The sequence below is a fragment of the Rissa tridactyla genome, chromosome 5 (genome assembly GCF_028500815.1).
Source record: "Rissa tridactyla isolate bRisTri1 chromosome 5, bRisTri1.patW.cur.20221130, whole genome shotgun sequence".
Classification (NCBI taxonomy): Eukaryota; Metazoa; Chordata; class Aves; order Charadriiformes; family Laridae; genus Rissa; species Rissa tridactyla.
The window spans coordinates 59,358,098-59,383,045 of NC_071470.1; the positions used below are offsets into that span (position 1 = coordinate 59,358,098).

Below are 24,948 nucleotides of genomic sequence, written 5' to 3' on the forward strand. Positions count from 1 at the left end.
GTCAATGGCAGTTCAGGCGATCCCCTCTAGACTATGCTACTTGCTGCAAATGCTGCCAAACAGCGCAGCCATCTATTGAGTTAACATAAGTATTTTGATTATGCATCCTGTGATCTGGCTGCTTGCCAGTACAGAGAACCGTGTTTTTCTAGAGCCTCACTGGAGGTACTGGAATATTTGGATGCCCAGAGAGAAGGTCTGTGTGAAAGACAAGGGTCTGCAGCTGTTGCGTGTTCTGTACTTGTGTATATCAAGAAACCTCGCACTTAAAAGAATTTTTCTCAGGGAAGTTTTCTTGTGGAATGTTGTGAGCTTCAGAAACAAAACTTGGTGGCTTAATTTCTACATAAGGAGTAAAAAGTGTCAGACTAGTTCTGTAGGTCTGTTGAGCCCAACAAATCTCATTTTAGTTCCTTAAGCAGAACATAGTTTTGAAGTATATTGCCTGTAGAGGAAGCTTAAAAAATATGTAGGATAAGTGTATATGATTTTTTTTTTCTTGCTCGTAGCAATTGTCTTACCAGGACAGTGAAAAAATATTTCATCTTCATGAAGAAAAGCATCATTACAAGATGCCATGGATTTCTTGTTCCCAAAACACTTTAGGCTTGGGTTTTCAAAGGGCATAATGGTTTCCTCATCCCCGTGGATTTCATTGTTACTTGGAAACTTAATATTTTTAGGCTTGCAAATCCCAGCTATCTCACTGCTTCCCCACAACAGGTAAGTAGATGTCAAAAAAACTTATTTTGCATCTGTGAGCTTTCCAGTTGTGCTTGTTTTGGGTTAAAAAAAAAAAAATCAAAAAGCCTTAAGTATTTTGCTCTGTATCAAGGGCTGCCGGAAATATCATTCTCCAAAGTAAATATCATTCTCAAGGCTGAAAAAGTAAACTTGTCATTTGCTTAAGGAGCTACCAGTTCTGAGCCTCTGCTCGGAGAGATACAGTACCTGATCCACCTTAATGCTGAGTGCCAGCACAGCGAAGCCAGGAGAACTGTGGCTGAAAAGGACCTGCCATCTACATGATGTATGTTTTGGCAGCCTTTATTTTGGATTGCCTTGTGGCGTTTTCCTGATAGCAGCTGGAAAAAGTCTTCTAATCTGGTTTCTTCTGGAAGCAATGTAGTTTACACGTTTGGAGGCCTCTTGGAGATGCAAAGCAGTATAAATGGAGACCATCAAGAAGAGCCCTTAAAAGAACGTCCCTCATCCACAGGGAATGTTGGTGTTGATGGATGTGATGGGTGTGAATACCTTACTCATGGCAAAACTACACCGAGGTCAGCATTGTCTGGCTTTTCCTGAGGGGAAATTTTGGATACCTGAAGAAATGTAGACAGTCAACATGTTTTATTTGGTTTAGGTGGCCTAGCAGATTTGTATTTCTCTTAAACTGCAGTCTCACCTATTTATGAAACCACAAGCTTCACCTTCTCTCAGCCATGTTTTCATAGGAATTAACATCTTCACTCAAGGCAGAATGGGATGTATCTAACTATACAATCACTCATGACACACAGGAATGTAATTTATATGTAATGTTAATAAAACCTGTTAAAAATTTGCCTTCTGTTTAATGTACTTGTTAATTTCCTGTGTCATGGTAAGCAACGGTAAGATGGGGACTTCTCTGTTTTAGAATGTGTTACGCTGATCCTGTACCATGTATTTATGTACTGGCTTTTATGGAGTCTTAACCATCTGATTTTATTTACTTGTTAGAGCATAACTGGAAGAAGAGCATAACTGTTAGAAGAGCAAAATGCCATCCAGACTTGGACAGAATTTACCTACCTGGCCAGAGGTTACCCAAATTTGTGTGCAGCCAAGCAGGTCTTGGGTCAGCCACTAGAGGGTGAATCGTATCGCAGAAGAGCCTTAAGCTCTTGGCTGCTGGTGGTGCTCTGTTTCGGCTCAGCAGAGAGGATGTGGAGGATGAGGCATTGTGTCCACGTTGCGTTGAAGATGCAGAGGTGCTACACGATTGTCTTGCAAAGTTTAAGGAGACTAGAGCCATTCAGCTTTTAGTGTAGGCCTCTGCAGCATTGGGTGAGTTTCAGTCTTTTCCCCCCATCAGGAAGTTGATATCAAATGCTCCCCTTTAAGTATGTTAAGTACACTGCGCTACTACGGCTGTGAGCAAGGGGCTGAGCAGGTTTTGCCTGCTTCTGTGCCACACTGCAGCCAGACCTTACCCCGGTGGAAGGGTACACTGGAAAGGCACATTGTTGGGTATTGTTGGCATCACAGGTCTATTTTCTGAGCACATCAGCCACCTTGCAAACAAGATAGCAAAGAGCAGCAGTAATTTTGAGAATCTGGTAGGATGGGAGGTTTGTGGTGGCATACAGCTGCTGTTTGCTTTGACCTCCCATTTTGACAACTCCTGATGATTCTTGTAGATCGAAGACACTTACCAGATTTCTTCTTGTCGCTTTCCTGGCTGGATGGGAAACTTGGTACAAATTGCACCATATTCTAAGCTAGAAGGGCAAGCTCTTGATGAATGAAACATGCTGGAGTTCATTGATCCTGGTCTATAATACCTAACAGCTGAAGGGATGGTCTTGCAATTTGAGATTATCTAAGAGGGTAAAAAGGAGCTGCAATAGCTTTATCGCAATATTAGAGGACATGCCAGGTTGGCTATGGACGGGAAAGTGGCTGTTTTTTGGAAGAACAGTAGCCCTTTTGTCACATTCTACTGAGTCAAGTGCAATAAAGGGAGTTGTGGAGACAGACTTCTTAAAAGACATAATTTTAACAAATTTGGTATTTTATTTCTTTTTTTCTTTATGGCTTAGAGAAACTGCCTTCTGCTCAGTTTCTGACAGCACATGCTGTGTATGTGACATTTAAAGCATTTATGAGCCTTCAGTAGCTGGCAACTGTGCCATGACCCAAGGATATATTCAGTTAGTGTGGCTGTATGTGGCTGGAGGAGCTATGTGGGTGGAGTTTCTGTTAAAGGGTTTGAAGTGAAGAACGGAATAGAAGAATAATTCTCATGTTCTGTATGTGCGGTTGAACCAGGATCCTTCTATAAAACATAGCTGTCGATATTTCAGCTTGCTTGGGGTCTTATATCCATTATTCCTGCAAAGAAAACTTTTCAAAACTCATTGGGTTAGACTAGTTCAGAAACAAATATAACAAATGGCAGTTAATCTGCTTTATTTTTAATTGCATCCTTTCTTAAATGACACTTCCTTTGAAGAATATTTTGTTTGCCATTCATTGCTGGTGGCTTTTTCTCAGGTGCAAATAAACTGTTATTTTAAAGACAGAGAAAAGGCTTTGTTACGTAAAAATGCAATTACTTTCTTTTATATAAGCTTGAATAGGTCCAAGAAATACATGGCATGTCTCTGATTCACTTGACTAGCTACTGAAGTCCTTCCTCCTTCCAGTAAACCTGACAAGTTGTCCTTGCTGTGTGATGTTTGTCCCCTCAGCTCCTGTGCTTTCCATCTTCTAGTTGTGCCACTGGGCAGTCCCTTCCTTGAAGGATTTACCATCATCCTGTTTTAACCACAGATCATTCTTTCTAAGTCAGTACAGTCAGCTGCCTGCAACTGTCACACATCTCTGACCTTCCCCAGACTCTTGAGATCATCTGCAGTCTGCAGCCTTTGGAGTCATGACCCAGACAGTCTGGCACTCATCTCCAGGCCAGTGGAGATGACCTGCATACCAAGGGGAGCTGTTACTGGGATCATTCCTTCCCCAGTGGACAGACCAGATGGAGGGACTGTACTAGGAAATAACGTCTCCCATGCTAGAGGGTGGTGAGAACATAAGAAAAAACTTTTTTACAGTGAGAGTGGTTGAACATTGAAATAGGTTGTCAGGAGAAGTTATGGAGTCTCCACCCTTGGAGATATGCAAAACCCAGCTGGATGTGATTCTGAGCACCCTGGTCCAGCTGCCCTCGTTTTGAGCAGGGATTTTGGGCTAGAGCATCTCCAGAGTTCCTTTCCCACCTGTCATGGTTTAGCCCAGCAGGCAGCTAAGCACCACACAGCTGTTAGCTCACTCCTCCCCCTGCCCAGTAGGATGGGAAAGAGAATTAAAAAAAAAAAAAAAAAAAAAAAAAAAGTAAAAATTTGTGGGTTGAGATAAAGACAGTTTAATAAGACAGAAAAGGAGGAGGAAATATAATGATGATAAAAGAATATACAAAACCAGTGATGCACAGTGCAATTGCTCACCACCTGCTTATTGATACCCAGCTGCCTCCTGATCAGCCATTGCTACCCTCCCCGGGCTCACTCCCCCCAGTTTATATGCTGAGCCTGATGTCATATGGCATGGAATATCCCTTTGGCCATTTGGGGTCAGCTGTCCTGGCTGTGCCTCCTCCCAGCTTCTTGTGCCCCCCCAGACTTCTCACTGGCAGGGCAGTATGAGAAGCTGAAGAGTCCTTGACTTTGTGTAAGCACTACTTAGCAACAGGTAAAATATCAGTGTGTTATCAACATTATTCTCATCCTAAATTCAAAACGCAGCATGATACCGATACCAGCTACTAGGAAGAAAATAAACTCTGTCCCAGCCAAAACCAGGACACCACCCCAGCTATTTTGTGATTCTGTTCTCCCAAAGTGCCTATCAGCTTCAGGGAAAGGCACATGACCTAAGTGGCAGGTACCATCCCAGATGAGCTGACTGCCCCTCAACTGTTTCCGTGACAGGTGAATGCTCTGGTAGACAGCCAAAAGAAGACTGACACCAGGTCATCTTCATGCTTGACCCTTAGATGGAGTACCCAGCGCTGTTGTCCCCAACTTGTCTGGCCCTGCTACCATCGATTGTGTAATCAATGAAAATAGCAGGGCACCGAAGGGAAAACAATCCATTCTGTGCCACCTAGGTAGAAAGCAGGTTACCCAAGAGTGAGCTCAGCCAGAAGGTCCCACAGGGAGGTAGCAAACCAAGTAGGTCCCTCCTTTGGTACTGAGCAGTCCTGCCTGAAGCATGCTGCATTTTTCAGTTAGAGCGACTCAGCTCCTGAACTGTGGCTGAAAGGACAGCTAGAGCTGAAACAGCTACAGGATGGAGATCATAGGCTTGATTTTCATTATGTCTAATTTACTCTATTGGAGCTGCGAAGGCTAATGCAGTGTATGATAAAACACTGCTCACAAGAATCACATTTACGATCTTGCGTGCTGCTGCAGGGCAAACTAGAACAAATAAATAACCGTGGCATAAAGCATCTCAAAGAACCAGACTCTGTTTGGCTTCCACTAGACAAGTTAGCAGCTAACAAACAATCTGAAATCAAATCCAAGGTAACCAATTTCTGGGAACACAGAGATGTAGGAAGGGTCTTGAGTGTTTGTCTTCTGCAGATCTCTGTGTCAGTGCTCCCACTAAGTCTGATGTGTGAAATTGCTGTTGTTCTTTTGTTTCATTTTAGCTGTGCCCAAGATTTAATTTTATCTTAATGTGCCTTGATTTTTGTAGGCCCGGTCCAATTCATATAAAGGTCTCCTGCATCTTTGGAGATGCTGTCTATCGTGACTGGGAGCAGAGGATTTGAGCAGTGGATGCAGAGAGCAGCTTGTTAGCCTGATTGCTAGGCAACTCCTGGAAGAAAATGCAGGCTGGCCTGTTTCACTGTACCAAGTAGCAGCTCTGGCGGAGCAGCTGCAGAGGACAGGTACATCTGTGCTACCTTCTTGCCTCGAATGGGGTGACGGGCTATGAATTCTTTTTTAATGACTCTGGCAATGGGGGACTTCTGTTGTCTGAGGGCGTTGCCAGTATTCTGGGCTGGCCTATCTGGCTGCAACTCAGACGGGTGTAGTAGTTTCTGTTATAAGGGCCTGGAAAGAGGGACTATTTGGAAACCAACCAGGGCAGGATCTAGCATTCTTCTGAGCTTGAGGCCATTGCTATAGCATCTGAGAGCCTCTGCATGTTCAGTAGCTCAAAGCTGCATGGGCACGTAATAAAATCTGGCCCCGAGTGACTTTTCAAGGCTCCAGATAAAGGACCTGGCTTCTCTCCCAGCCCTGACATTGGCTCTGAAAAAACATTCTATCCTTTTAGTGGGTTTTCTCGTTTTGTTTTTCTACTTAGTAGTTATTAAAAGCTACCGCTGAAAATTCATGTGACAAAGGAAAGCGTGGGATAATAAACTGGTGACGGTGACCTTTTTTTATCAAAACAGTAAAGTTGTGTAGCATGCCCACAGCTAAAGTTAAAAAGTATAAAGAAATACAGCTTGTTTAGAGCTTCCCCTGAATTTTGAAGGCCAAATGCACGATGCCTTTTTATTTTTCAGGAGGGGGAGGCCCGAAGCCATAACTGAGCTGTCAAGGTGTGTTGATGAAAACAGAGTGGACTTGTCCTAGGGAAGGATTTCATCGCAGGGCACCAGTTTGGTCTTATCAGATGTTCACAGAATCACAGAGTGATTTAGATTGGGAGGGATGTACAGAGGTCATCTCATCAAACCCCCGCTCAAAGCAGGTCTAATTAGTTCAGGTTGTTTAAGGCCACTCTGTTTAACAGCACTTCTGTCAGTTCTGTTAAATAGTACTGGCAAGAACGTTCACTTCTCAGTTTAAAGGTAATGACTGACTGCTGTCTTTGGTCTAAAATTCATGGCCCGGGTTGAGTAACTGGTAGATAATTAAGTAAAACATCTTTGCTTGTAAATTCCGAAGATGTTATTGCTATGGGGCTGGCCAATGGCCTTCTCTCAAGGCGTTCTTCCTCTCTACAGCCTGGGAGCCTATGTAAGTATGCAAACATAAACCAAGGTAGCCTATTATTACCATTCTTAGGCAAGCAGTCTGTCTGACTGGCTGGGCTGACTTTGCAGGGTTAAACGGAGAGATGGTCATTACATCTTTTTACACTTTCATTCACAAAATCCTGTGCACCCACATTCTTGGATTTCCACCCCACACTTTGATAGCTAGTTTCAGTACTGCTTCCCTAGTATTAATCAAAAAGTTTAGTAACTGCCGTAGCTTACTGAATAACAAAGCACTTTGCAATTTGCTAATTTATTGTGAGGAAAATTGCTCCTTAATGATTGTCTTTTCTTGTCCTGTCTGTACCATTGTTCCTGAGGGACAAGTATGCGTAAATTGATTTTGCGTCATCTGACATAGGCAAGTGTATTTCCTTATTTTGTGCTGTTTTCCAGGACAGTTCATTTTAATGTTTAATTAATTTGAAAACAAAAGTTACCTACTTCAACTTTTATTAGGCAGATCAGAAAAAATTCTTGCTTTTAGGGAAATCAAATCACTTTTTTGGAATACCTCTGTTGCTTATGCTCTGGAGTAACAACAGAAAGGTCTGTCCTAGAGTGCTCTGAAAGTTACTGTAAGTAACTTCTAGCGCTACCTCCTGAGACTCTTCCTCTAGCACTGCCTCCTGAGACCCTTTGCAACCTGGTATTCTTCTAATGAACTCTCTTCATCTCCACAAAATCTTGTTGCAGAGCCCAAGATCTCAGGTAACTTTTGTCTCAAACTCTAGCTGTTTGCTAAAACCTACCTCTGCTGGAATATGTTTTTCACCTGACCCAGGTGGACAGAGCTGGCCTTTGACCTTCTGGGCACATCAGGCAAAATTCTGTGCATCTTACAGCGTAAACATTTCAAGGGCCACCTTTTCCCAGTGTGCTTGGCCTGGGTACTCGGGGCACCTGATTCCTAAGCTGTAAATAACTAATGAAGAAATTAATGTTAGTAACCCACTAACAATGCTGCCAACTTTTATCTCTGTGAGCAGACCACTATGCACAGCCTCAACCTGACCATTCTGGGCAGAAATTGCTATGTGGTTCTTTGTGTTACATCCCAAACTTAAGTAGGCCTTTTCTATTCTAGGAGTGTGTTTTGTAAGGATGACAGGTTTTGTGATCATAATATTAGAACAGAAAAAAAAAAAAACAAACAACCACAAAACCAAGGAATTTGAAGGTATTTTCGTGACTCCTGGATAGAATTAGTTTGTAATTGATCTCCAGCACTCCATCGAGTGCTGGAGTTCCTGTGGGTGTGCGTGCGTTTCTGGGTGGAGCAGGGATTTCCTTTGTGCACAAACTTTTTTGAGTTTTACTAATTGTGAAAAAGAAAGTAACAGGGCTGGGGGGAGAAGGGGAAGAGAATGGCCAGGGAGGACGGGTAACTTGTGTATTCAGTCAGTAAAGCCTCACATGCTGGGGGTGTGGGATATTTCTCATCGAGTAATGAAAATGAATTGCTCTTATGTCTCCTTCCTCTCAAACTGTCCAGGAGAACTTCAGCAGCATAATGACATTACTGCCATGAAACCAGCTGTCCTTGTTTGGGTGCTCTGGCAGGGAAAGGCGGCTTTACTCTGGCTACGGTCATTACAGTGGCATTAAAAGTGACATAGTGAAGTCACTAAAATAGTGTGAGCATGTGGAGTTTGCTTCCACAGACCTCTTCTCTGCTCAAAGTAAATATTTTAGTTGTGAGGCTCAGTATTTAAACTGTTCTTCAGCTCAAGAGCACTGTGTGCCTCTCCCAACAGTTCTTTCAAACAGGCTGCTGAAATTCATACTGGTGTCTCTTCCAGGCTTGTAGTAGGTTTTGAGGTTCAGCTTGTAGCCTAGAGGGAGGCAGAAGATCCTGCTCATGTTCAGCAGAAGCTGCTCAGCCCCACTATAGACCCTTCAATGCCTTTTCTGCCATAGTGTGTTTGTCCCCGGGCTGGGGGCAGAGTGTCAGGGCACCCGTGGGAAGCTCGAGCACCCAGGGGTTGTGTCTTTCCAGCCCCCTCTTGGGACAAAGCCCTGTACCCAGCCACACGCTTGGATCCGACTGGATTCCAGTAACATGTCTCAAGACCATAGGGCAGTGATCGTTGCCCTGTACTCGGCACTGGTGAGGCCCCACTTCGAGTACTGTGTCCAGTTCTGGGCCCCTCACTACAAGAAAGACATTGAAGTGCTGGAGGATGTCCAAAGAAGGGCAATGAAGCTGGTGAGGGGTCTAGAGCACAAGTCTTGTGAGGAGCGGCTGTGGGAGTTGGGGTTGTTCAGCCAGGAGAAAAGGAGGTTGAAGGGAGACCTTATTGCTCTCTACAACTGCCTGAAAGGAGGATGTAGCGAGATGGAGTCAGTCTCTTCTCCCAAGAAACAGGGAATAGGACAAGAGGAAATGGCCTGAATTGTGCCAGGGGAGGTTTAGATTAGATATTAAGAAAAATTTCTTCACTGAAAAGGTTGTCAAGCATTGGAACAAGCTGCCCAGGGAAGTGGTGGCATTGCCATCCCTGCAGGTACTTAAAAGCCGGGCAGATGTGATGCTGAGGGACATGGTTTAGTGGTGGTTTTGTCAGTGTTAGGTTTATGGTTGGACTCGAGGATCTTAAAGGTCCCTTCCAACCTACACCATTCTATGATTCTAATGTAGGGAACTGCAACAATGCCCTTTCTACAGGGAGCTAGGAGAAGCCTGAAAAAGCAATCGATTTGATCAAAGCAAAGGAAGAAATCGCTGTCAGAGAAATAGGAGATGCCATGCAGCAGTACTCAGTTCTTCCACATGTACTAAAAATGGTCTGTTCAGACACTTGTTTCTATGATTGCATTGAAGTGTGCCTGTGAATGGGCATCTTTGGGGAAAGATGGAAAAGAACTTGGTTTGATTAGGTGAAATTTTCCTCTTGCTGGGTTTTTGGGTTTGTTGGTTTTTTTTTTACCCTCTGCTGCTGAGGTTCTTTCTGGAAGATAATAAGTGTTCCCATAAAAATGACTGTGAAATCTTGAGACTTCATTGGAAAAACAAATGCTTCAAACTTTTTGGCACAAATCCAAGCACATCAAAGACTAGAATCCATAAGTTTGCGTTCTGGTAATTTTCCTTTTAGGTTTCGTATTTTAGATGCAAGTGCAGAATTTTTCACTAGAGAATATCTGTATTTCCCCTTTCCAGCTGGCGCTGAAGAATCACATTTGTGCTGGGAGAAGGGAATTCCAAGGAGATTGGTGGCCCTTTTCACAGAGTAAGCATTTTCCACAGGCGGGGTTATGCCAACCATTAAATGACTAACATGTAATTAGGAGGCTGGATACTTATAGTTGTCATGTCCCTGATGCCAAGGGAGTCCAGGATAGCTGTGGAGGAGTGAGCACGGAGGGAGATCAGGCTTGGCTGACCAAGCCATTTATGTCTGTATTTGTTTTGTGTTCGGCCTTTGTGTTGGCTATCTCAGGAGGCAAGTGACTTAGCGTTGCGGACAGTGTGGTGCCTCTCCTGTGTGGGTTTTGCAGTGAGTGTACAGTAGAAGGTGCTGCCGCTCAGGAGAAGGCCTGCTGTAGGGATACAAGTTGGACAGAAAGGGAGTGCTGGAAAAGGGAAATCTCACGCACTTCCTGTTCTGCTGTGGTGAAGAACAAGTCTTCTTGCCTGGGCCGGTTTATCTGCACTGTCCATCTCTGCCTGGGGAGCTCTTTGATGCGGAGCTGATCCGAAGGTTACAGTCTCCTTATCAACTCCATGCTTACCTCTGTTTGTTTTTATTCTGAAGTTCGCTCCCTCGTTTTGCAATAACCCACAGGGTGCTGGGTGTTGCGCCAGCCGTGCCTCAATGAAGGATCTTCATTCAACACCTTTCCCTTCCCGTCACACCAGTCAATGCGACTCCTGCGTTTTCCAGCAGCATTCGCTACGCAGTCCAGACTTTAGTCAAGCTTTGGTTGGTGGTCAGAAAGGCTACCAGACCTACCGGGACCTACCATGGGATCTGCAAAAGTAGGTGGCGTGTTTTAACTCGGAACGTCTGATTTGGAGGTGTCATAGTGGTAAAGGACACTGTCTATGGCACAGCTTTAGGACTTCAAGGACATCTATAGGTCCTGAAAAGAAATCTGTCTCTTCTCTTGCCTGATCTTGGACTTTATTGCTCTATTTCTGCCCTTTTCATCCTTTTAGATCTAGGGTACATCATGGATCCATCTGAAATGTGCAGCCTGAAAAGGGATGATAGGTGGAGGGAAAGCTACACCGTAAGTTGCAGGCTGAAAGGGAGATTTCGGAGGTTGGTGTTCTGGATGAAAAGAATAACATATCGCTGGAGTGAGAAATGCAGAGAGAAATCCTTCCCTAGCATGGCCAGGAGTAGAAAGATTTGCTTTCTGTTTAGAAAGATGATGTGATGGCTTAGGTTGACACTTAGCTTCCCTCCTTGTGATTGTCTTATCCTGTCCCAGCAGGCTTTTATTGCAGCAGTGCAGAATCCAGGAAGCTCTTTTGTGTCAAAATGGTAATAACATGATTTTGGGAAAACATGGGGTTTGGTCAGGTCTAGTTGCAATATTATTTCCCACAAACCCTGCAAAAGGTCCCAGTTAAATCAGTGACAGCAGCACAACTACATAAGGAGAATACTGTAGGTGTTCATCATTCCAGTTTTGACCATAGTACTTTTAAGGAAGAAGCCATGATTTCTAGGGAGTGTTTTGTGTCTGAAAGCATTTTGTGCAGTCAGAGATGCAGGGTATCCTTAGTTTTGTTTTACTGTAACAATATTTAAGGCAGTGTGGAAAGTTCAGAGTATTTTTACAAAAATAAGTCTCCCAGCTACGACAGTCTACTATTCTCTCTTGGGTCAGAGCAGGGATCTGGTCATAAACATACAGTGAGCCTCCTGCAATTAGTTGTTTCTTTTTAACGCTCTGGCTCCTGGATTCATGTGGCAATAGGAGATGCTCAGTCTCCCTTGAGTTTGTTTTTTTTTGTTGCCTCAGTGATTGATAAAGCTTAAAAGTATGATTTCACAAACAAAACACAAAAGAATATGGAATTTATTTTTTTTAACACCCCAATGATTTGGCTGGATGGCTGAATTTTTGTGATGCTAAAGACTACGATATTAGTCTCCTCTCTGGCATTGCTTTGGGCAAATGGCTGTGGATGGTTGCAAGTTACTACTTATTTTTTCCATCCTCGTTATTTTTGATAATTGGGTTGTTTTAAAAATTTCGGGACATGCTGAAATAGAAACATTGTTTCTGGATTGACAAAACTCACTCTTTATGCCACTTAAGTGTTTTTCTCATTTTGCGAGAACAGTATCATTTTAGTCAATACAGTGTTGACTTCGCCAGGAGAAGACTAGTTCAGCTTTTGGTTCTGTGCTCCTTAGTGGTACTGTGCTCAATACCGAAAAATCCTCTGCCCTGTTTGATATCCATACCTTAAAAGCTGTGCTGTTCTAACTCTCAGGTGAGGAAGAAATCCCCATCAGTTGTGAATACCAGTTTGTGTGTGTTACCTAAAGAGGGAAAACTAAGTGAGAGTTCTCTACCCATCAGAATTGAAAAGCCATTCCTTTTTCTAGTTAGGCGTAAATCTAGTTGCTGTGTCTTGTTGATATAAACAGCGGTGTAAATAATTTTAATAACAGTGTGCTAGAGGGTAGTTAAACAATATCTGAGCCCAGTTTGATTGCCTCCTCGTTAGGAAAGGATTTAGTTGTTTAAATAGTTGTTTAGATTATTATAAAATATAAAGTACGTTAGGAGAAATCTGTATTGGATAATTAAATATTTAGACATTTGGGAAGGGATGGAGACTGCCTGGTCTTAATCAAAGACCCTGTGTAGCCTATTAAATGGCCAGAGTTTGTTGCTGGGCAGGGATGTAGATCAGAGCACGGAGCTGTAAGCCTTGCTCTTTCAGCTCATCATGCTGTGCCTTTGTCTCTTGTAAGAGCAGTGCTTTGGTATTAGCTTTATCCAGTTTCAAGGTGCCTCTTTTCACAACATTTCAAGCTAAGTTGGAATGTGTGCTCCATAAAATCCTTCAGGAAGCAAAGCTGCTAAGGAAAACTGGGTGGAGTAGACAGCCTTGCTGGTCTTATCGCTCCTCTGTTGTGCTGTGTCCAGCAGTCTGAGAAGCAAATGCAGTGTCCTACCTGCACCTTCCTTGTGAAGATCTTGTGCCCCGGCAGGGTGAGGTACAGAGTAGCTGGTGTCGTATATGGTAGTCTAAAAGTGAATATGTAGGTGGAAATGCAGTGCCATTTGCACCAATTTGTCATGCAGTAGGTGGGCAAAATGAGTGTAAATTACAGACTGCTGAGGTGTAGCAGGAAATGGATACCAGCCCTGGTGCAAGGACACTCATGTCCCATTGGCATTAGTGGGAGTTAACCTTGATTATTGCAGGAGGCAGATGTGGTTCCTGCATGGTACCAAACAGAAACCTATTCTGCTCGGTTTGTCCCAGTGTAGATCCTGATTTCAGGAAAGCCTAGTGAAATAGTTTTGATTCTGGTACACACCACACCTGATTTGACTCATATGGAATTGGTATAATTTGTGTCTCCTTGCCACATTTGCTCAATTTCTGACCATTTTAGACAGGAAAACTGGAATGAAAAAGGACCTCCTCCTGAGCCTTAAAATCTAGTCATCGTCATTAACTGAGCAAGCCCCAGTGTAAACTCAGTGGCTTTTCTGGCCTCTGCTGTTCCCGTTAAAGGGTGTTGCAGAAGTGCCTCAATTTATTAGTTTTTTTTTCACAGACAGTTTTATGATTGGGCTTTTTGGGTTAGCATAAGCTTTTAAAATGAAGTCGTTCTGCTTCTATCACATACTCCTTCTATGTCTGTGTTTCTGGTTACACAGAGATCTTCATTCTGAATGAAGCTGAGCTAACGCAAAGCATGGGATGGCTTAATTTGACATGTTTCTGATACAAGACAATCTGAAAACTTCATGTAGTCTGCGGTCAGATTTGGGTGATAACAGGGGGACAGATTTCATACAGAAATGAAATGAAAATTGTCCGGTTTCTCTGCCACTGGAGAACTGCCTGGGATTTCAGAGTCCCAGCTGAACCTTTTGTCTAAGGAGCCGTCTCTAATTTCAATAGCATTTCTCCCATGAGGAAATTTGTCCATCTCTGTTCAGTGAAAATACATTGCTAGATTACAACATCTCACTGTTTATCTACCCAGCCTAGCAATTGTTTATCACATATAAAGTATAAAATATGGAAAAACTTATTATTCAGCCAGAAAAATAAGCTTCCAAACTACAGGAAAAGCTGGATACTTTGGGTGAGGCTCTCAGTGGGTATAAGCTGTCAAAGATGCACACAAACTATTACAAAGGCAGAAGGGCTGGTCTGTTTTGTCAGACTTGCAGAACTTTTCAGGAGTGATGTAAATATAGTTGTTTTACAGTGACATTTCATATACCAGTAAACATCTTTATTTCAGTAAACAGATTAAAATACCATCACTGTCCTATTATGTGTGTATTTATATATTACAATTACTGCTAAGGCTGATACAGTGGGTTTTATCAATTTTTTACTCAAAGCACCTTAAATAAGAGAGAAATACTACACATACTCTAAAGTTGTGGAGGAAATTGGTCTGTCTAAGCGTGACTCTCTTATGGGACTAAAAACAAAGGACATTTAATAGCCCACAAGAGATCATCTCTAGGTGACTGTTTTGGGTTTGGCTATTAGGCTGTCCTGTCAGCACCTTTATTGAGCAGACACTGTCAGTGCGTGCACGCCAAAGCAGAGCCTGTGTTCTCTTTCATGGCGCATGCTGACTTAGCTAGACACTGTCTGATGTGAAACTCACTGCAGGTAATGGAGGGGTTCCCACAGGTGTCAGAGCAGGCTTTCTGCCCTGGTGAGGAAGACCTTTGAGGCTTTTCCTCTGAAGCAGTCGGTTTGGCTCGTAGAAGGCAGTTTTAATTCTGCTTCTTTGCAAGAAGTGAATCTAAATTCCAATAGGTAAAAGACACTCTTATTTCTTTTGTAAACTAACAGTTTCAAGCTGCAGTGAGGCAAGTGCATGCATGATTTATTTAATAGGATGTTTATGATACATTTATTGAATGGTACTCTTACAAAACAAGTTAGGATATTAAGTAAGATTTTTATTTTTCTTTGAGACTGACTTTTTTTCTCTGCCCAATACTCCTCTGTTACTAAAAGTGAAGAGACATAATTAGCTGTGTCCTTCTTATGTCTGCCTGGTGAAATGCATAAGGGGAGGGATCCCTCTGTCTCTGTGCTTATTGGTGTCAGCTCCTTGTTCAGGAAAGGGTTCCTGGGGGGCTTCTTTCTGCTCGTGATGGGGAGGGGGGACGCAAATACAGAGTGCAGAGCTCTAAATTACCTACCACCACTCAGGAAAGGTCTCAGTGGGTATTTCTAGGAAAATGCCAGCTGAATGCCACTTGAAAAAACCAAGACAGTGTTAGGAATTATTAGGAAACAAAGAAACAAAGAGAGGACAACCAAGTAAAATAGTTATGTCAGTGTGGGCAATTTTATATTGGTTTTTGTCAGCAAATATTTCACACCTCTTCCTAATCAGACAAATCTTAATCTGGGATTTAGCCGTCTTCTGCTAAGAGATGAAATCCAGTCCCTGATTGCAGTGTATTTAAGATTACTGCACAGGCATGGCTGTTTGGGAAAGAGCAGAGTCTCTGGGGCAGAGGGGAGGACCACGTAGGCTGCAGGCAGACGGGACCCTGACGGAAAGCCCACTGAGGTCAGTGGGAATCTTTCAGCTGGTATTTGGTTCAGGCTTAAAATCTCCATTTCTGCTCTGGTGGATTTCAGTAACCACCTCGGCTGGAGTGTTTTTAATCCTGCTGTGCATTTCTAGGTTACGTTCCCCATTCCCTCTCTGTTGAGCAGATAGTTCCCAAGGAGTTAGCAGGGACTGCTTGATTCTTGATCTGAGAAAATAAATTCCCACTGTTGAAGTTTTACCAGCTCTCTGCGGAGTATTCAGACTCTGATGGGTCATCGGGATCAAAGCTGTTTCTGTTCTGGGATAGTTTCTTCTCTTGTGTGTATTGAATCCCTGTAAGTACTGTTCAACTTTACACAATGGGACACGTTGTCAGATGAAATAGTTGATTTGGGAGGAATAAACCTCAGGAGACAGAGCAAAGCAGCAATAAAGCTCAAAGTTAATGGGAATGGAAAAGTATCAGCCCAGCAATCTTTGTGGTTTTGTCTCACAGATATCTTTGAAAACCTGGATTTCAAATCTTTCTGGTGTGTGCTCAGCCTGCACTTCTATTCCAATGGGGAAGTATCCAGATGGTACAGCCCAACCAAGGATGTTTTACTCAAAATACCTTTTGTTTTTAAAACCAATTTTTGTTTTTAAAACCAATTAGTTGTGGAGAGTAAACCTCAACAGTCGTTTCATGTTGTTATTTAAAAGGAAGGGGGAAAGTTTATTCAGAAAAAAAGGAAGAAAAAAAAGAAAAAAGACATCCCAAGTCCCAAAACAGCCACCCCCTCTATTAAGGGACTTTCTAAGATGTATTTATCAAACAGCTTCTTGTCTGAGGGAATTCAGTTTAGAAGCTGATTCTAAGTCCCCTCTGCACTTCTTTGAAATGATGCTCTAAAACAGGTTTAATGAGTTAAGTGAAAGTCACGTGTATGAGTAAAATTATACATGTGTGTAACTGTTGTGAACTGGGATTTGCGAAATGATAGCATGGAATTTGAAAGGGAAGAAATAAACAATAAGATTTATAAAAAATGTTATACTATGTACAAAAGAATGCTGAAAATGTTTCAAATTATATAGTATTCAATATTTAACTGTGTCCCAGCCATGTTACTCCTGAAGTAACATGGTCTGAAACCGCTCTCTCACTAATACGATAGGCAGTAATTTCTTCACGCTGGCCTGTTGCGGTATAGAGGTGGCATTCAGCTTTTCAAATCAGCTTCTCAAACCCAGCATTTTGGTTTGGGGCTATGCCAGGATCATTATAGCTGAAAGACCTTCTGAGTGTTTTTCCTTCTATGCAGCTTAATCAAGACAACTGCTTTTTCAATAAGAGTATCCACAAGAATGAATATGGGTAGGTTGTGTCAAGTTAAATGTGGTTTTTTGTTTGTTTTGTTGGCTTTTCTTGTAACTTAGTCTCACTTCAAACACAGTAGAAACATTTGCAAAGCATATAAGCTATGCAAAGGACTACGAGCTGGAGTGGCGTAAAAAAACCAAACCAACAAACCCACATGACAAATTAAAGCTGAACTCTCCACTGACATTATGGTTTCACCTAAGAGCTACTATTTAGAAATATTATTCTTAATGAGGGAAAGTCCTGACTATTTATACCTGCATATTTTTTTCATTTCTCCAATTAAAGTTTTAAGGCAATTTCGACGTGGTAGTCTCAGAAATAACTTTGGAGCTGCTCGTCTCCAAACTCTTAATACGACTGTGGGGGTTTTTGAGGTGTTTTTTTTTTTTTTTTCTGCTATGGATTCACAGATGCATTTTGAAGCAAACAAGATGAGACGAGAGATTAATTAACAGCGGGAGTGAAGGAAACACTAGCTAGGAGATACACGACAATTCAGAACAGATGAGTGACAAATGAATATTCGCATTTTCACTCAATCAAATATCATGATATTTAGCCTGAGTCAGTTGTTTTCCAAACCAAAGTAATAAGGCAATAACTATAAGGGCTTTGCAATGAAATTAGAATGAAATATCAGAATCTGCTTCAGTATTTATGTACGGTGCTGTCCTGGTTTCAGCTGGGATAGAGTTAATTTTCTTCCTAGTAAGTGCCACGTTTTGGATTTAGTATGAGAATAATGTGATAATACATATTGGTTTAGTTGTTGCTAAGCAATGCTTATATTAATGCCTCCAAAGAGGCAGCATAGACAGGACAAGCTGGACAAAGGAATATTCCGTACCATAGATGTCATGCCCAGGATATAAATGGGCGTTGGTCAGGGGGCAGGAATCCACGATCACTGCTCGGGATGGGCTGGGAAATCGATCACGGGGTGGTGAGCGGCTGTATTGCCTCACAATTTTGTATATTCTTCTTATTATTTTATTTTTCATTACTGTTTTTTACATTTCATATACTTCATTCATTGGGGAGGGAGGAGGGAGGGAGTGAATGGCTGCATGGTCCTAGTTGCCTTCTGGGGTTGAACCACCAGTGTGCTTGCTGTCTCATTCCTGCACACAGCTGCAGTGGTCGCTTGCAGTTATTTTCAACTTATTTTAATGTATTTAAACTTATGTCTCATGAGATATGTGTTCCAGAGATGAGCTATACGTACTTTGTTACGAATGTGGGAACTCACTGAGATGCCTCATACCCTCAGGAGGGGATGCCAGCAGCCTGCTTTCCTGAAGGTGTGCATGTTTGCATGAGTGAGGTAGTTGGCTCTAGAATGAAGGACTCTTTGCCAAAAGTTGTGGCTTCCTGTTCTGTATTTTGTAATGAATGATAACGTAATAGAAAAGTGGCTTTAAGGATCTTCAGGTGTCTTTGAGTTTGTAGCCAAAGGCAGAATTTCCTGCAGGTAACCTTGTTCAGGCAGTTTTTTGTCTAACTATAATACTGACATACTTACTGTTGACTTTCCTTGAGTTAATTTGGATTAGCAGCTGTGTAATTAAGAGCATGGCAGAAGTATGTGGTGAGGCTTTCTACCTATGTTCCCTGGTCTGCTCACATGTCCTTGACCATCCCGCCACTTCAGCAAATACCGCCTAAAGAAGTGCTTGCCTTTTGCTTTTAGATTTAGTCTGACTAAAACAGGAAGCACAGGCTGGGCCTCTGAAATCTCTTTCTCTTTTTTGCCCAGCCGTGCTTTACAGGCTGAAATGGACTGAGCAGCTTGGATAATGTATGTATGTACATATAATAATGTATGTACATATAATATATATGTACTATACAGAGCATGGGATGCTTTTTGACAATTTTATTGCACAAAGCAGTTTTGGAAGCAAAGGTGCCACGTGTGTCTGTGATAACTGATTTGTTTAACCAATTGAAAGCTGCCTATGTTGCTGTATGAAAGTTCACCAAGCTGAAAAATAAGTTTTATTCTTGCAAATTTCCAGCTGGGGGTCACATAAGAAAGTGCTTAGTGGGATTTCTATTTAATTTGGCCCTAATAATAAAAAAAACCCCAATCCCTCAAACCCTGTGTGTGTTCCATGACTTCTATCATATCCCAGCAGCTATTTCAAAATAGTCTTGAGTCATGGTTTCATTTTCAAGGGTGTTGGGTGGGAAATCAATTAATACCGCTGGGAAGAATCAGCTGATGTTGAGGGAGAAAACTTTAGCTTCATTTTTGTGGAGTTTTAAATAGAAAAGGATCTCTTATTAATCTTCTCCCTTTATTCTTCTTATTTTCCCCTAGAATTCATCAGCCAGCCATCAAAATAAGACAGCTTGAGCCCTGGAAAATTGCTCTAATTGTTATTGGAACAGCAGTGGCAGCAGCTATCACCATTGGTCTCCTAGTTTATTTTCTGGCTTATGGTAAGTTTTACATAATATACCACTGTTACGATGTTTAGTGCATTTCCTTTGTGCTTGTTGCGCCACACAATGCTGGGAGTTTGCTTTTCATCAGTCTGTCTAAAGCTCATTTGGGGGAAAAAACACCGGCTTCTCAGAGCTCTCTTTCCTTTCTCGTTTAGCATCTTTGCAGATCTCTTAGGAACATTTCCTGCTGTGCAGGATGGTTAAGAGCTGTGGTTTCTGTTGGCTTTCACTTGCTTTCACTCATTTCGCATCTTCCTCATGATCTACTTCTGTGACGAGGTCAACACACAAGTCTTCTGATCTCCCTTATGCGAGTGACAAACAGAGCCTTCTGTTTGTCTCTACCTGTGGTGTTTCTCTGTTCCTTTGCCCTCATCACCGGCAGCTGCCTGCCAGGGCTTGGTGTTGAGTGGGCATACAGGCCAGGAGGAGAGGTAGCTGACCAGCAAGATGCAGCTTGTGATCCTGTGTGAGCCCAAAGTGCTGTTGGTTGCCCACAAATGTAACTATTGGGGAAACTCACTACTTGGCTTAGACCACCTAACTCAACTGAGCGCTCGCTCCTGGGCCCCTAGCTTTGGGAAGGTGTATTTGAATGGGTTGGATACAGGTGAAGGCTCATCCACTCCCTAGACGTCTGAAGATCAGTCAGCCTCAGGTGTTTCTCTAAAGTTCAGTCATCTTGGTGCTTTGAGTGTTGCCTGTTCCTCTTCTTTCCCTTACAGATCAGAAGCTGTTCTATTACAGTGCCAACGTAAAAATCACCAACATCCGGTACAATAACGAATTGTCCAGACAGTCCTCAGGAAGGTTTAGAGACTTGAGCGAGAGGGTTGAGAGACTGGTAAGTTTGGACTGTTCTGCCTTTCCATTGTTAAGGACCATGTGATAATACAAGAGTCGTTAATGTGAACAATACGCTCCTAGACCATACGTGTCTGGTGTACCCTGAGCCCCCATGGTTAGCAGACCTGGGAAATGGATAGCAGGAGAGCATGATCATACCTGGCAGGTCAGGCACTTGCCAGTCTGCTTGTTCTAGCACATCACCTCTCTTTGTCCCTGCAGTGGTGAAGAAGATATTGACAATAATCTCAGCTTCCTCCTATATCATTAATCATTTGTATGTGTCTTCTGTTTTCCTGCCCTGAGCCTGGTTTTGTGATTTGTGCCCCACTGTCTCTAAGGAAAGCACGCTTTTACACCCTCTCCTTTATGGGGTGAGGAACTCTACCTGTCAGGCTGCTGCTGTGTGTTGAGAAAACAACACACAAGCCCTTTTCCTGCATCTTTGGTATGTTTTGTTAGGAAACCCTCTTACAAATAGCAGAGGCTGCTGAGTGGCTCTCAGTCATCCAGTAGCTATGGAAATAAATAGACACATTGCAATTTCCTTTCTTGTTTTCTCTTTGAGACACTTCCCCACAGATGATAATTACAGAGTTCAGCTCTTTACAGCAATAAGCATGTGATTGTGCTTGTATCTTTTTGTGTTCCATTCATCAGAGTCCGATGTGTATCTCTTACCTCCTGTTTAGCAACCTTGCACAGATACTCAGTTAATAGGACAATCAATACTTTGCTCCCCACTGACACTTAATTTAGGGCCATGCCACTTGTCCACAACAAAACGTAAGCTGTAGTGAACATTGTTCTGGAGAAGTAGGGTGCTGTACAGGTATTTGGCAGTGCTAGTGTCTCTTCCCGGCCCCACCGCTGAGCACCTCAGAGATCTTAGTTAAGTTGTCCTCTTTTCTGTACTTAACTTCCTTTCTGCCCTCTTTGCCTGACAGGGACTGTACCATATTTCCCAAGATCTGTTCCTGGTGCATATCTGTATGTGTAGAGTCTTACACAAGCTGCATTCACTTAGCTGCTACCAGTTTGCAACTATTACCTAATAATTGCAGGCTTTTAACGTTGTGATATAGGACCTTGGAGAGGGAATGTTCTCCTTGACCAAGAAGACATTGTGTATTGCTGAGGCAGGAGGAAGGCAAGAGCTAGGGAGAAGTCTGAGGAATAACGCTTCATTGAGTAAAGTTGTATCCCTTTCTCCCACTCCATTCCCTCTTATTTTTTCAAAAACACGGCTCCTTTGGCAAAGAAACACTTACTTTAATTAAGAAGTTATTTCAGATAGCGTCCAATGCAGTCAGATTTCCTCTGAACATGGCTATCAATTTAGATGCTTGAACAGAAGCCAATGCTTTAGAAACCCTGTCTCCTCTATGGGTGTTGAGCACTTCTGACAATAGTGACAGTAAATACCAGTGCTGGTTGAGCAGTGAGAACCATTATTTCAGAGCATATTAATTGTACCTGATAAGTAGCACCACAACAAACATAGAGAGAACTGTGTTGCCTTTCCTTCATTCCTGTGACTTTTCTTAAGCCATTAACTTCTGCCTCCCTCTCTCAAATATGGTGAGTTCTTTGCTGTAATTTTAGGTCAGCTGATATAAATGCTCCCTGCCATAAACTTTGACTTTTTATGGTTTTAGCTCCAGGTGTTCCTGGAGGTGTTACAAGGATGTATGAGATTGAGAATTGTCCATAAGCTTATTTAAAGTGACTCCATACGCTGATGAATAACAGTATGTTCCTTGTAAGACTGATTATCTACAAGCAAAACTCAGCTTGTGATGATAAAAATCAAAGCAGTCTTTCCAGAGACAGAAATATCCTCTTGACTTCTTGACAGACAGCTGTCTCAGAACATCTGCATTTTTATTTTCAGGGTTTTCACACCATCTCTTTATTAGGAGAGAGCTGAGGTTTTTTATCACATTTCTTGATTTGTCTGGATTTACCAAAATCCTTTGCAGTCTTTCCCTGGCTGGTATCAGGGTTTTGGATGTCCAAGCATTACCATCGTCATAGTAGCAACGATACCTTAAGCTCATGTTGTGAAACAGTGAGTCAATGCAGATAAATGCAATGTCTTTCACAATACTTGGTGCAAAGTGAACTGAAGTGAATCATCTCTGATAATCAGAAGCATTCAAATTGCCTGAGTTAGTGCAACTCCCTGCCAAGTGCTCCCTTCTCTGATCCCTCCCTGATGAAGCCTCCTTCTGTTTGTCCCCAGAACAACCCTAAAAGGAGCTCTTTTCAGAGCTGATGTTTCACCAGGAAAAATGTTTTTGCTCCCATAGGGAAGACATCCCATGTCTTCCTTGGGACTGTCAGCAAACGTCCTGATGTTTGCTTTGGTTTCCAGAGTTGAGTAGTAACACCCATTGTGTGAATGACATTCCCGACTCTCTTATCTCATTGAAGGTGGGAGGGAATGCAGCAGAGATCATGCCAGAGAGCTGATGAAGCTGGTGTACCAGTCAACATCTCAGGGCTGACTGGAAAGTCTGGAAAATGTCTTGTGGGGTGGAGCTGGGGGGACTGAGGAACAGATGATGAAAGGTCTTTGTTCCTTGCCTGGCTTCCTGCAAGTGGCTGTCAGGGTTCCCTTTGTGCTTCAAAAAGCAGACCTGACTGAATGCCACCGTGGAAAGAGATGTTCCAGCTCACCAGAACCTCCTCGTTTTTCTAGATGGACCAGTTGTTCTTCCTTTGCCAAGCTAAAATGCACTGTGCCAGACTGTCCCCTCTTGCACTGGATAAAAAGGGCACAGTCACAGCCTTAATGGCTCCTCCCCCAAGAAGCCTCTATTTTATCATGGATTCACTTAATACTTGGCTGATCTGCGCAACTTTCACCCACTGGTTTTCCCCAGCTCCTGCACCAGACTTGGATTTTTTTTTCATCTCCCACAAAACGTATTCATTTCTTTCAGATTTCCCAAAAATGCCTTGGAGGCCCTAACTACCCTTTTGCTAACAGCATGCCTGGGGAGATTTCCAAGGCTCTGCTCTCATCTTTGCTTCTTCAGCCCCTCTGGCACCCTGAAGTGTGGAGGGAGCTGAGACAGTCAGCTCTAGACAGACCTGGGTGACGGGGATGATCCCAGTTGCCTACTCTGGGCAGCAGCACTAACTGTCCTGTGTGCAGGGAGGAGGGTGGTGAGGCTTTGTGTTCAGTGTGAAAAGTCATCTTTGACCCAAGGGAAGGAGGCATGCATTCAGGAGAGCTTGAAATGAGTACATCACCAAGCCCATCTTAATGAGAATTGTCTCAGCTGAAGGCTGGCAAGTGTCTAGCTGTGGGAGAGTAGTGGATTGCAAGCAGCCACAGCATGTGACCCCTTCAGTACATGGCTGGTTGCTCAACAGAAATGGACAGCAGCCTTGCAAATGTACCCGTCTGCTCTTTTTACTGCTACAGTAACTTCATGATACTTTCTCCTAGTTGTTGTGGGCTTTCCCCTCTTCCAGGACAGCCTATGCCACCATTCTCCTTTCCGAGGCATCTTGTATCTCCCTGTCATCTCCGCCTCTGGACAGAGCTGTTCCCAGCCATGCTGTCGGGCTGCTTCTCCCTGTCCTAGTCCATGAGTCTTCGTAGACTCTTGTGTTAGACACTGTACCCTCCCCTGTTTCTGAGCCTATGCCCTGTCCATTATCCCCTACTGTCTCCTGCTCCCATATGATGGTAAACCAGGCTGTGGGTTGGGTGGATGGATGCTCCTCAGGTATGAGCGTAGTGTGGTTCCGTCCTTGGCTAATCGGGTGGCTGGGGGAGGGGCGAGGTGCTTGTTTTTTCTCCATGAGTGCCTCAAGCCATGGAATGCACTGGCATGGATTCCCCCTGTCATCTCATCGTCCGCGAAGCACCTGGGCTCTCCCCTGTCTTTCCACCAGCTGAAACCAACACAGAATTAACTGGCTGCATCTGGGCAGAGTGGTTGGGGATTGTATTAAGAGGATACCTGGGTACTTCCTCTGGGAAACTAGTGCCTATCCCAGTCCCAAGTAATTCTTGCCTTGGGACTCAGTATTGTATCTCTTTTAGAAACAGACGTCTTGCTTCAGTGACTTCAAGCGATAAGAGAATCTTCTGTGTCCTTAAGTATGGATGTTGGGGAAAGTTTTTAATGAATACAGCTCTTGAAGTTAGTGAATTAATTGAATTAGTGTGGGTTTAAGTTAGAAATAAATAGTGTCTCTACTGGGTATTGCAGAGGTACTTGCAATACCACAGGAAAATGCTGCAGCATAGTTCTGATGACTGTGCCTGTTCCTGGTCAGTTTAAGGACTCACTGATGAGTCCCGGTACTGGAGCTGGTAAGGAAGGAGGCAGTTTTCTCCCTTGGGAGATGATGATTTCAGAGGTTGTTAACACAGTTCTCTCACTACAAGGGGGAGAAGCCGAGGGGCAGGCAGGTGCTATGCACCTCCCTCCACCCCCCGCACACACCCCCCCATTGTTCTTTGTGCTGATAAGATAAGTGAGGATCCCAACGACTGTCAAGTGCAGCATTTGGTACTCAGTAGTTCTCTGCAGGTCTGTGCTGTCCCTGCCGCTTTGTGGCTCACAAACAGGGCTTGTTAGCCAAATCCAATGCCTCTGCTTAGCTGCCCTCTGGGCCATGACCATGAAGGACACCAGTGGGGTGCATTGGGAGCTGACTTCGTCCCCTGCATCCTCAGTGGTGCAGATTCTCAGCTGCTTCAGCACAATTCAGTTACAGCCAAAGCACCCGGCTGTTTCCCAGTC

The 24,948-nt window shown here is 43.2% G+C and overlaps 1 protein-coding gene across 1 annotated transcript in view; it reads left to right on the forward strand.

Moving 5' to 3' along the window:
* The first annotated feature begins 10,590 nt into the window (after positions 1-10,590).
* The window catches only part of LOC128910224 (transmembrane protease serine 11E-like), a 43,683-nt gene continuing 29,325 nt past the window's right edge, over positions 10,591-24,948 (forward strand). The window contains exons 1-3 of the mRNA XM_054203182.1: positions 10,591-10,754; positions 19,206-19,327; positions 20,059-20,177. Coding sequence (XP_054059157.1) covers positions 10,591-10,754; positions 19,206-19,327; positions 20,059-20,177 — 405 coding nt within the window. The remainder of the gene's footprint in view (positions 10,755-19,205; positions 19,328-20,058; positions 20,178-24,948) is intronic.